The 13203-nt window shown below is 34.5% G+C and overlaps 1 protein-coding gene across 4 annotated transcripts in view; it reads left to right on the top strand.

Annotated features, from left to right (window-relative positions):
* Positions 1 to 13203, top strand: part of PHF3 (PHD finger protein 3) — a 49864-nt gene that overhangs the window by 24836 nt on the left and 11825 nt on the right. For 3 of the 4 annotated variants that reach the window (XM_063389423.1, XM_063389424.1, XM_063389425.1), the window contains 5 exons: positions 8432 to 8756; positions 9786 to 9963; positions 11534 to 11684; positions 11795 to 11951; positions 13031 to 13147. In XM_063389423.1, the coding sequence (XP_063245493.1) occupies positions 8432 to 8756; positions 9786 to 9963; positions 11534 to 11684; positions 11795 to 11951; positions 13031 to 13147 (928 nt within the window). Of the gene's footprint in view, positions 1 to 7671; positions 8307 to 8431; positions 8757 to 9785; positions 9964 to 11533; positions 11685 to 11794; positions 11952 to 13030; positions 13148 to 13203 lie in introns of those variants that run through there. The other variant, XM_063389426.1, reaches the window with a different exon arrangement.

Here is a 13203-nt window from a genome sequence, read left to right on the forward strand (position 1 = left end):
GAGAAGAAGTGTAAGATGATGAATTTGAATTCTGTCTCTTGGAACCCAGCCAAAACGATCAACATTTACTGTAATGAAAAGAAGATTTTAATTGGCTGTTTGGACTACTTTTCAAGGAATTTTTGTTTCCCTTTTGAAGCCACCTAGCTGGTAGCTCTTACACTTTTTTTTCTCTGTTCATTGTATAAGAGAAGATGAGAAAGTGTAAGACACAAATGCTGTCAAATGACTGTTCAAGAAATGTCAGAGGCAGAGCTAAGATCTGAAACAACATTTGTGTTTCTATCTTGTTCAGTGGTTATTTCAGTTTTGGAAATTTTATCCAGTGTTGTGGTACAAATTGCTTGTAGGAGAAGAAGTTAAACTGAAGTTGCAGCCCCAAACTGGGAAATAATTTGCCAAGAGCTTTGTAGGATATTACGTTAAAGTAACGTATTTAAAATTTAGGATGCAGAGTAGTAGTAACTTGAACCTTTGATTATTCCCTGTAATAAATGTAAAGCTACTAACTTGTTGTTATTGTAATACCAAGCTTGGAGAATTGATTCAGGGTGAAGATAATGTGTGGAAATCATGGCATCAGCTTTCTTTGTGTACAGAATTCCCAAAGGGTGAAGCTTACCTAGGCCTTACACAGACCCAGACTAGTTTCACTCTGCCTGCTAGAGCAACAGTACAAAGATGGTACTTCAATGTTGTTTTATTTCAGATCAGCACATGACAAATGGAGTAAATTTATATCTTTAGGAATACATGCAGTAATTTGCTGGCCACATGGAAAGTTGAAGTATGCATACCTTGTACTGCAGATACAGTGAGTTTGTCTGGGAAAGGAGGAATTCTGTTTTATAATCATGAGATTTGCATGATCAAAAAAAGTTTACAAGTTATAACATCTTGCTTTGTTAGAGACAGTGCTTGCCTGCTTTCTGTTAATAGATCATCATTGTTTGGCACTTGAGCTTTGGACAATGACTTCATGCTATCTTTTGCATTTGTCTTGAAGTTTATAAGCTGTAACCATCATAGCTGTTTTATATATATTTTATATATATTTTTTCATTACTCAGAGAGTGCGTTGTCAGTGATTGACTTTAGGACTCCCTCAGCCTGTTTGCTTGATGTGTTGTGATGTATCTTTGCTGCACAACTAAAAAGAATTGCTTTCGTATGGAAACTAAACTTTGTGTTTCTGCACAAGTCAGTTAATTTACTTTTTGTAATTTTCAGCACACTTCAAAAGGTATTCAAAGGGTATTTCTTCAGTGCAAGGTTTGAATTATTGTTACTCATAGTATTATTTTCAACATTTTTGATGTTGCCAGTGTGTTCCCATATTGCTGTCAGATGTTTTCTAATCAGCTAATAACATAAATCATATGCAAAGAAAATCATTTATCTATCTGTAGATGAAAAGTGTGTATATGTATGAATATGCATATCACACTGAAAAATGTTAGGCTGAAGTTACTACTCAGGTTCCTAATGAATCCAAGTGATGCTTGAAAATACTGAGCTTTGTCACAAACAATGTTACTTTTCCAGAATACAGATTAAAGGTTGTTAAAGATAGTTGAATTTTAAAAATAATATGTAATTTCTTGGCATAGTGCTAAATGAAGATGATAGCTCTGCAGAAATTGAGAATTCTGCTAATGTAAGATTTCTCTGGTTTTTACTGTAGATGTTCAAATTCTCTGCAGGCTGCAGGGGTGAACTGGTTTCATGTTTGTACAAATAGACAAAATCTAACAGATATTTTTCAGATTGTCTCCCTTGTCTGTAGTCTGTCATCTTTAACAAGAAGTCCAATCAATTTTGGATGAATAATTCATAGTAGACAACTCTGAGATACTCTGTTTCTAATCAAATGTTCTAAGCAAACAGAACAAGTTTGTAGCTTTAATTTGGTGACTTCCTCTTGATTTCACCAGTTCCAAGTAAGACTTTTTTTTCATAGGCTGTGGGAGTTTGAGGATTCTCTTCTGCTGTTGAAGTTGTATTTCTAACTAAGTGGGTTTTTTTATCTGTTCTTTTTGGTTTTTTTTTTTTCTGGATTTGTTTTGTTGTTGCTTGGTCTTTGATAATCCACTTTCAGTGGTCAAACACACACTGACCTCAGACCTCACAGAAAAATTAAGTGATACAAGAGTAGATTTTTTTTAGGGTACTCCTTTTGCCCCACATTTCAACTGTGCTGTAATATGGAGGAAAAGTTAGTAATGTTGTAAAAGGTAATTAATCGGAAAGTGCTGAAGTTGTTTTAGCAAAGGTACAGTATTCCTGATCTCTTGCTTACACATAATTCTTAAAAAGTTCCCTCAGAACTGTAGTGCAGAAAAGTACTTCGGCTGATGGATGCAAACTGCAAACCATTTTTACCTGTAGTAAAGATTATTAGGAGATTTGTATTTTGAAAAAAAGTGCTAAATGTCAGTAAATTATAGTGGATCCAGGTTATCATACAGTTTGCACAGCCAATACAAAGAGAGTGGTTGAGAAAGGAGTTTTAGACTCACATTTACAGCCGTCCTTCAATTACACATGCATTTTTTTTTTAGGGTGCTGATGCCTGGCATCGGTGGATAGTATACAACAAACAATTTGTTGTGAGAACATTCTTCACAAGGAACAGTAATTAGAATAATGATGGTGCCTGAGTTCTAGTAAACGTTCATTAGATGGTATGAGTATGTTAAGCAGCAGATTATGCAAGATGTCATCAATTTACAGTAATGGATGATGCTTTTAAATTTTCTGCCTCTGCCACTGCTTTCTTTGTGAAAAGCCTTGCAACATTAAAAGCTATCGTGTTTTTCCACCCACAGCTGTAGAAAAACTGAATGACTGTATAAACAAACCAGCACTGTAATGTATAATTAGCAAATGGAAGGACTCCACTGTGATTTTTATTTACAGTTACATAATTGTATTTGTAGATTTTATGCAGATTATGTTACTGTGCTGCAGTATTGGCAGGATTATTATTAATACCAGTGGCATTAAGGAATCAAGCAAATGGATACCATAAGTTGTCTAAAATAGTTTTATAAAAGATGAGCATAAATACAAAGTGCTTATAAATGCAGTTTATAAAGCATATGATGCTTATCCTTCAACATGCAATGAAGTGTAGAATCCACTGGTAATTGAACTTCCCTTAGTAATTATATATATACGTATATGGGTATGTACATATGTGTATATATACATATGTATATTTTTACATATATTTATATATATACATATACATAATTTTTACTGCAGATTTGTAATTAATATTATGAAATGAACTTTTTTTTTCAGGGTTTTGGGGAAGTTTAGTGATTTTGGCTTTGCTGTTTGGTGTGTTTCATGAATTCATCTTTAATTCAAAAAGCATAGGACTGCTGCTTCCTTTTTGGAGAGGTTCCTGTAATATGAATAGCAAAGAAAATTATGCCTTTAAGAAAAAGAAGAAACATATGAAAATATGGGTTATAGAAATTTAGTACTTAGGCAATAGGTTTGCAGTGTCTTTTTTATATCTGTGAATTCCTTATAAAGAGATCTGCTAATAGTGATTGAGATGGGTTTGTGGGTTTTTTCTAGAAGATCAAAACTTGAAAAATCATGTCACTTGTGTCAGGCTTTGTCAAAAAGGTAACAAGTGGAACTGGTCATGTCTCTGTGTGCTTACAAGGCAGTGTAGATTTTTTTTGGACAGACCATATTTCATTTGAGCTTTGTGTCAAGCCACACTGATATGGAACATACATTCTGCTAAAGCTGCCATGCCTTGAATACCTCATCCCTGCTTTAACATTGGCTGGAGTGTAGCATCAGTGCAGTAGAGAAATAGTTGAAATGTTAATGCAAGTTTACAACAGATCTGTAGAAGATTGGTGAATGGTGCCATTAAGGGAAAAAGTGCACATGGGGGACTTGCTTTAAATACTGAAGTCTTTAAAAAGTGAGCAGTGGGTTTAATCTTCATAGGTGAGTTTGGGGCTAGGGTGTTATTTTGAGTAGTTTGCTTTGGGATTTTGTTTGGGGTTTTCTTGGTTAAGATTTGAGCCCTGCTGTGGTATTTTTCCCAATTGCTATGTACCACTAATGTGAAGGGTTAAAGAGAAGCAATTGTTTCAAAACTAAATGATATTCTGTGGCAATGCAACCTACATTATTAATTAATCTTAAATGCTGATGACTGTCCCACACTGAGTAATTCTTGACAGCTCCTGATTTTTATTTTGTTTTACTCATGTATAGCTTTACAATGAAACGCTGTTTTATGAGTAAGGTAGTTTCTGCCCATTTTACTGTAGTGATTTTCTGTGGAAACTTGCTGCTGCTACATAATTTGAGTATACAAAGGTAATTTTTAAATATGGCCCATGTGTTCAGAAAATAAATTGTCCAAGCCTGAGTTTTTCATCTAACAAGTGAATTAAATTTACTACAAATAACACACCAAAGAAAGTCCTCCGATCATAAGAGAGGTTGTGGCAGGTTTGCATTAATTATTCTGTCTCTTTTCATGTTCCATGTATTACTTTCTGATTTTTAGGTGTCTCTTCATGCTGATATGTGGACTACCAAGGGGATTCTTTAATGGAATGAAACAGTAGCATACTCTATGCAAAAGTCCCAATGAGCTATAGTATTGTCAGCTGTCTGTCACCTGTCAGTTTTTTTGAATTTTTTTTCTTCCAAAAAAGATTTTTAGAATAAAGTCCAATGAAAGCAAGTCTTTCATTGAATGTGGCATGATTTAGTATTTTAAAACATATTTTTCTTTCTCTTTCAGCTTTACATCTTCCCAGTCCAGCCTTACAACATGGGTAAAAGTCCTGCACTTCAAATTTGAAGCAATCTGCAGTCAGAAACTTTGATGTTTTACTAGTCCAAGATACCAGAACCACTTCAGTCAAAAATAACAACTGTGCAAAAGGACATCCTTGGGCCTTCAAAACAGGCTTCAGTTTTTCTTGACTCCCCTATTTAGTTTGAACAGTGCCCATCACCTAATTATAATTGCTACAAATCATAGTTGTTTGGTGTGCAGATGAGAGAAACAGAGATGTAAGAGTTGCTTTATGTTGAAAAGGATTATCTGCATTACTAGTATCAAAATCAGTATGTTCTCTCCCGGCCTCAAAAGTTCCAGTTTTTCATTTGACTAGTGTGGGGAAAAAAAAAACCAATTAGTAGAAATAGTGAATTTTTTTAGGCAGGCAGCACCAGTATTTTTATTACTGTTTTGTATGACTAGGTTTAAGCAAAACGATTGTAAACAATACATTTGGTTTTATAGAACAGGCATCATGGACATTTCCTGATTCTTTTTGTAGTCTTGGTTTCTGAATCCTGAATTTTGACGTTCTGTTGTGTGTGTTAAAATACAGTGTAACTGAAACCTTGTTGGGAAGACTGGAATGAAGCCAAATGACTCTTCACCTTCAGTAGTTTGCTTGAATGACATCTCTCAGTGTGTAGTCTTAGTGAAGAATGGTCTTTTCTGAGCTGAGTTTATTGTAGGGTTTTTTGACTTTTAAAATTTTTATTATTTATTTGATAGACCTGAAAATAAAGATTCAAGACTGGATACCTGGTGCCTTACTTACATAACATCCCTATTACCCCCCCCTTAAGATGTGTGAGCTAAGCTGAAAAATTCCATGTGCTGTCAATTTAAGGTTGAAGGTGTGCAGCATCTTGTGTATTTTAGTTTAATCTCTTCAGCAAATATCCATTTTCTAAATATGAATCAAAACTTTGTTTTGGTTTCTAAACGGTGTAATCCATCTTCCTTGTATAACAAATTAGTCTCCGATGCCTGAATTTACAAACTGAGGAAAAAATACATATATTTTAATAAAATTTCAATTAATAGCAGTTGTGGCTTCATGATGGTGTATTCTTGGTTTCCTTTTATTTTTGAACAACAGGCATTAAATCCTTAGGACACCAAAACACCCTTTAAGCATGATAGTTTGGCTGTGTGGTTTGACTTTATTTCAGCTTTTGAAGAAAATCTTACATGGGGAATTTTTGTAACCAGTTTCAGTGTTCCCAAAGCTTTACTAGGATTTTATTGGAGCGGTACAAGATGTGTTCTATGTAAAGCACCTGCTGTGGACCCTTGCAGTTATGAAATAGGCACTCACCTTACATTTCCTGCCCATGCACGTTTGGCTCTAGGCTCTCAGAAAGGAACAGTCAGCTTTGTATAGCAGTGCTGTCACTTTTTTCTTGTTTTTCTGTTGTGTATGAAATACCCTACCAAATGCTGTGGTATTACTCTGCTGAGACCATCAGAAGTAATTGTACCCTAGCTTTACCTTGCTTGTTCTTGCAATTTGCTGGAACAGCAATCTGAAAAGACTGAGATACTGACAAAACATGAAGGAACCTCTGCATTCCTAATTAAAATTATGATATTAATGATTACATATTAATGTACTTGCAGCTCAGAAAAAGAAAATTCTAAATGAGAAAAAACTTTTATTCCCAGACTAGTTTAAGGACAATTTTTTTCAACTCTAGCAAACATCGTCATAGGCATTTTCTCAATCTGATGGACTTCTAAAGCTTTTCAGGCTCCTTTTGCATCAAAATAATATTTTCTTCAGCAGAATGTAATCCTGACATGTTTTGAGTAGGGAGGGACAGACTGTAAAGACAGTTTTTTCTTCTGTCCTCTTCTATTTGTTTCAAAGGTCTGCTCTTAATAAGAATTTTCATCTCTTTGAGGTAGCAGTAGTTTTTGAATACAATATGAGCATCAAGCCACCTGGAACATTGATTTACAGTTCTGGAGAATGAGAGTTGCTTTAAACACATCCTGTAATGTTTATATGGTTCTGCCAAGTAGGTAAGTCAGCAGATAACAGATCCTAGCCTGAGTGGGGACATACATAAGTTAGAAATCATTTTGCTTAGAATTACTTCATGGAAGATCTCTATAAGGTATTAGGTGAAAGAAATAGGGTTTGTAGGTCAGTGTGTTTAGCTCTTAAATATATTGCTGAAACAACCAGGTTTTCATGAATTACTTTTTATGTCAGGTCTGTCTTCTATGAAATTCAAAGAGATTCAGGAAATAATTTTTTAGTATTAACAAAGAGCTTCTACTTTCTTGAATACACCTGCAGTCTTTCTGGGTTTTCTTCATCCAGACTATATGTTAAAGTACATATCGTGAATATAGTTTATGTAAGTATAAAACAAAATGAAGAAAGAAATAAAAATTGAACAAAACACCTTAAACAAAAACACACAAAAAACCAACAAACAACCCTCATTTCCCCTGCCTCATCAAAAATATGAAAGGGGAAAGCGAATGCAAGTGGATATTGCAAGAGATCTTCCTACATCATTTGAAAGCCAGGTTCATTATTTGTAAAAAATAATTCCTACCATGTAAGTCTTCTGGCAGTAGTTCGTTTTTAGCCTGTGGAACTGTGCCATTCCACGACATTCCCAAATACTTGCACTGGAAACTAACTATCAGTGCAATTAGGTATTCGCGATATCTGATGAAGTTTTCAAAATGCTTCCACAAAATAGTCAGAAATTATGCTTTTACTTTAGCCTAGGAGATATTTACAGTGCTTTGAAAATACTGTATATAATTCTAAAGTTGATTCTGCTTTTAAAATAATGCAGTTAAGTGACTTGTGAGTTGAAGGGTGTCATTTAAAGGATAGTCATTCTGATGTTTGAAACATTTTTAAAATAACTATTAGCTCTGAATAAAATAGCTGAGTAGCACAAAAGCGTGTACCTTATTTAAAAGAAAACATTCACTGCAAGCTGGACAGGTGGTGTTGGAAGCCAGGCTCCTGGCCCCATATTCACCAGTAAAGAGAATGAAGAGCAACTTTGTAGAAATAGTTCAGTAATAATGGTCGAAGGAATGAGATGTAAAATACCGATTAATTTAGAATGAGTTGATATATGCCCATTGTGTCTGTGAAAACATTTAAAGACCTCATACTACTGTGCAAGATTGCAGCTGCTGATGTGTTTGTGATGAATGGTGACAATTGCATTTGTAAGAAAACAAGTCTTTTCAAACAAGTTTACTGTTTCTGAGAGTTGCTGGGTTTTTAGTTTTGTTTTTTAATATTCATAAGAACATCGATAGTATTCTGATAAGATGCTTGGTAGGATTTGGGAGCAAGTTACACAAACACAGTGAGGTTTTGATAGTCTCTTGGACTACTGTAAAAAGCAAAAAGGCAAAAAAAACCCTCTCAGGAAGATCATACCATGTTGTAAGGCTGGAGATGGATGTAAAGCACCAAAGAAAAACTTACTAGGTAAGAACAAATGATTGATATGCACAAATCAAACCAATTACGATATATCCTGTTGAAGGTGCTGCAACTTCTTTCATAGTCTTCTTTCACAGTTTTCACTGACTTATATCTTGCTTTGTTTTCAGGTTTATGGTAGGTTGTGGTAGATGTGATGATTGGTTTCATGGTGATTGTGTTGGACTGAGCCTTTCTCAAGCACAGCAGATGGGTGAAGAAGATAAAGAGTATGTGTGTGTGAAATGCTGTGCTGAAGAAGACAAAAAAATGGAGTGTTCTGATCAAAATGTACCAGATACTCAAGTGAAATTTGAGCATAAAGAAGAAAAAGCAATTGAGTGTGAAAAACTGGGGGTGTCAAAGCAAACACCTACTTGTAATCTAAATACAATGACTGAAAAAACAAAGCAAACAGAGGACACTGGGAAGCACAAAGTCAAAATCTTCAGACGGGTGAGTCTTATTTAATGTTTTAAGTTCTCAATTTTGGGCGTTAGAAGGTTTCTACCTGTTCCATTGCCAATTAATAGACCATGTTTCAGACATATTTGTGAATCTAACTTCAATTATTTCCAAAGTTACTTCATTTTCTAACTGGCTTGACTCTTTCAAGAGGGTATTGCTAAGCTCTTCTTATATTGTGCAAGGATATGTGCATGTCATATGCATATAGAGTATCCCGAGCTGGAAGGAACACATAAAGATCCTCAAAGTTCTACTCCTGTATGTGTGTATAAACCTATACATATGGGTTTACAAAGAAACAGTGAAGAGTCTAGTGCATTTTTCTTTCAGGTTTATTACAGGACATCTGTCAATTTGCTATGTGTTATAAGCTGCAGATAAACAATATCAAACAACACAGCAACAGTATTTTAGTTTTAATTGTTTTTATTTCAGACTTAATGTAGAAAAATGCCTAGTGCTTTGATTGGGGTTTTTCTACTTTTTATGTCTAATTTTACTAACTGAAGAATAATTTACAAAGATTATTGAGACAGTTCTTCAGTCTGTTAGTATATAATGTTGTATTCATGGTAACTTAATCAGCAGTAATCCTGTCTTATTTCTGAGTAGCAGTATTGAAATTCTGGAATGTAAGCTGTTCTTTTTCATTTTAGTTTACATTTAGTTTCTAAACATCAGTGACCTTTGTGGCTAAAACATGCTGAGGGATGTTCATGGGTATCTCTGACTTTCTAAAATAACTGCAAACTTAGTGGTTGTCAACACAGAGCTTAAGTGCAAATTGTCTGTGCGGTATCTTGAGCCAGTATTTTAAAAAGCTTGTTAAGCAATGCTTGGCAGTAATTTGGGATACTGTTCATTAATTCTTCAGAAAATTGTATGTGGTGACACATACATCCAGGCTATACATTGTACCATCTAAAAAAGGAAAAAATGGGGAAAATACCTGGTAATTATGTAGAGGTTGATTGTAGCATTCAGTAGCATGCTAACATGTGTAAATGTTTCTTTCAGGAATCTGGGGATGGGAAGAATTTACCGGAGTCCAGAGACTCAGATACTAAAAAAGGGCAGCATGTTCCTGCTCGGAAAGGATCACAAACTGCTGCAATTCCTCGGCGGTCCCCTGAAGATAAAAATGAAAAAATAAGTAAAGAATCCCCCAATACAGTGGAAAGATCCACAAAATCAGGTACCAAGGTTTGGGGATGTCCTCCATGCTGCAGTTCATATCTGTACAGTGAAAGATGGATGATACCTTTCTTTATAGCAGCAGTTTTTAAAATCATTTTCCGTAGCAGATGTGATGATGATCCAAGGAGCTGTTTGTTCCCATAACATTTATGATCTTTATTTCTCATTACTTTTTCAGTTTTATTTAGTAGGTAGATGTGTCCTAGGTAAGTGTGTGTTTCCTTTTCCAGAGTAGAGGATGCTCACATAATCAAAAGTGGGAGAAGAAGTACACAGACATCTCTGTATTAAACTTAATTTTACATTGCATGAGATTTAGAAATACTCTTTCATAAAATATGATTAAATGCTTTGAATACATAAAATTGATTTGATAGCTGTATAAATTATATTCCGACTTACTGATGTCTTTTGGTGCTTCATAGTGTATTATTTCTCAGTTTATTCATTGAAAATTGACAATTATATCAACTTGTTTCAAAGGGGAATATTACATTGCTTGCTGAGTTATTAGATTTTCATCTAAACTTCATTTGAAAGGTTGAAGTGACATATTTACCCTCCCAGCAACTTCTGTCCTCTCCCCAGCTCCTTTCCATGAGGCATTTTTCTTTTAAGATCATTGTAATGTGAAGTTGTTGTCATTTGGGACTGAAATCTCAACAGCATAGCTAATGAGATTTTATGTGAGAACTGTATCTTTTACTCTGAAACTCAAGCTTTGAATTTTTGTCTAAAAATATATAATTTATCTCTTCTGGTCTTTTGCCTATGCTGGTGCATTCTAGAAATCTTTATTAGTCTTCAATTTGTTCCTTTTTTCTGACTATAAAATGAAAAAAATAATATTATTCATTTCCCATTGCATTCCTAAATAGAAGGGTGCTGCTCAAAATTAGTGACATGTTCACATGCTGATACAAATGAGCTTTCAGTTGACTCTCTGAAAATTTATTTTTAATGATTTTAGTTTGATTAGACTTATCCATTATTTATGTATTAGTATTATTTATGACACAAACCTTATCATGACCTTGAGTGTTACCTGAATCAGAAGATGACATTATTATAATTGAATTAATTTTGATGGCAACAGATGCAGAAATGCTGAGTTTAAAGTGGTATTTTGTAAAGTGATATTTTAGAGTAAAGCTTATTGTGCTTATATGTGCTTCATAGTGTATTATTTTTCAGTTTATTCATTGAAAAATGCATCTGTGCTGTTACAAAAATTCAGAGTCAAAAACCATACTTCAGATGAAGCTAATGAGCACTGGTCATCTTGATTTGGTGTAGAAGAAAGTACTGCAAATCAAAAGGCAAACTGCCTGTGTCTGCTAAGGAAGTTCTTATTCTGGATTAATCCAAGTAATTTAAAATCCAAACCAAAGAAGAAAATAACCCAACCAAACACAAGCCATCCATCCTGGAGGTCCACTCCTTCTTATTGAGGATCAGTTCTTAGTAGTTTAAAAATAAAATTTCATGAAAGTAATTCCATCAGCAGCAAAAGTTTTTAAGTTAACCTACTTGACTATTTTACACTTTTTAATTCTGCATTTTTATAGGTATGCATGAGAAACAAGAAATTAAGAAAAAGAAAAATGAGAAAGGATCCATTAGTACAACACACCTGCCAGCTGTGCCAGCTTCCAAGCCTTCTGCTGATCAGATCAGACAAAGTGTTAAGCAATCTCTTAAGGAAATTCTTATGAAAAGGTAAAGATATATTAAGAAATGAAATTAATAATTTGTTATTATAAATATTTTCCTTTCTAAGGTGGAAGAAATACTGTTAATTATTTGGATGCCACTGTGTTCTCTTATAGATTGACAGACTCCAGTTTAAAGATTCCTGAGGAGAGAGCAGCCAAAGTTGCCACAAGGATTGAAAGAGAGCTGTTTTCTTTTTTTCGAGACACTGATGCGAAGTATAAGAACAAATACAGAAGTTTAATGTTCAATCTGAAAGATCCTAAAAATAATGTAAGTGTGATTTGTCTTTTGTCCTTTGCAGAAATCCTTGGTTTGCTGTAGATTAAAGGACCTGTCTTCATGTTGAAACATTATCAATCCTCTTGCAGTTTAACCTTTTTGGTTTGTGTTTTTTTAGGTTTCCTTGGTTTTTTGATGTTGCTTGTTCTTTGGGCACTCAGTGTCCTCTGCGTTCTTCCCCATCATTAATTCTCCAACTCCATGCTCCCACTGTACTCTTTTTTTTTGTTTGGTTTCAAACTGTAGTAAATGTAGCCTGCCTAGTTTGTGTTTTTCTTTACCACTGATGTGTTATTTAGATATTCCTGTCCCCATCATAATTCTTTGCTGTTTACTACACCTGCTGTTTTTCTGTCCAGGATCTCCTCACTGTGCTCTTTCACACCCTGATTTCTCAGGCTTGGTCTTCACTCTCTATTCTTCTTTCTGTGAGCCTATTATTTAGCATCATACTCGTCAGCTTCTGTCTTTTGTCCTTTATCAGTTATTCTGGTCAAGTTGCTTTGTTTATAATTTTACTATTACAGTTAGCCAACTGTAAATTATAGGAACTTCTATCTTAACTTTTATCTAGCAGTTAACTTCTGTTTTCTCTTTGCTCATACTGCTAAAGTAGTTATTTGTCTTTTTTTTTACCCTAGGACTTCATTTAGTCAAGAAGCATAGGTATCCTTTTGATACTTTCTTCTCTTTGTTATGTAATGCAGAGGATTTGCACCTTTAAAACAAAACCAGTAAACTGAGTTACTGCTGCGGTGGGCATAAACTCTTTATCCTTTGAAACAGGAGTTAATTATATGTTTGATCATCAGGGGTATAAGTAGATACATTGTTATGTAGAATAAATGGAGTTCTGAAATTAAGCTTTTTATGTTATAAAATGTAGTACTGCTTCCTGCAGTGGAGATAATTACAAACCTACACACTCTATTCAGCTGTACAGAGCATGTTGTATGTTACTTCTCTGATCTATTTCCTGCTGCAAGCTATTTTTGCTTGATAGCAAAATTATTAGCTTGATAGCACTATTATTGCTTGATAGCAATGGTTACTTTTCTTCTTTCTTCTAGATATTATTTAAGAAAGTTCTGAAAGGAGAAGTTACTCCAGATCATCTAATAAAAATGAGCCCAGAAGAATTGGCTTCCAAAGAACTGGCTGCTTGGAGACAGAGAGAAAACAGACACGTGAGATTTGTCAATCTACGTTGTTTATCTGCCAGCCTAAGCACGTGTAGCTTCTG

The sequence above is a fragment of the Prinia subflava genome, chromosome 2 (genome assembly GCF_021018805.1).
Source record: "Prinia subflava isolate CZ2003 ecotype Zambia chromosome 2, Cam_Psub_1.2, whole genome shotgun sequence".
Classification (NCBI taxonomy): Eukaryota; Metazoa; Chordata; class Aves; order Passeriformes; family Cisticolidae; genus Prinia; species Prinia subflava.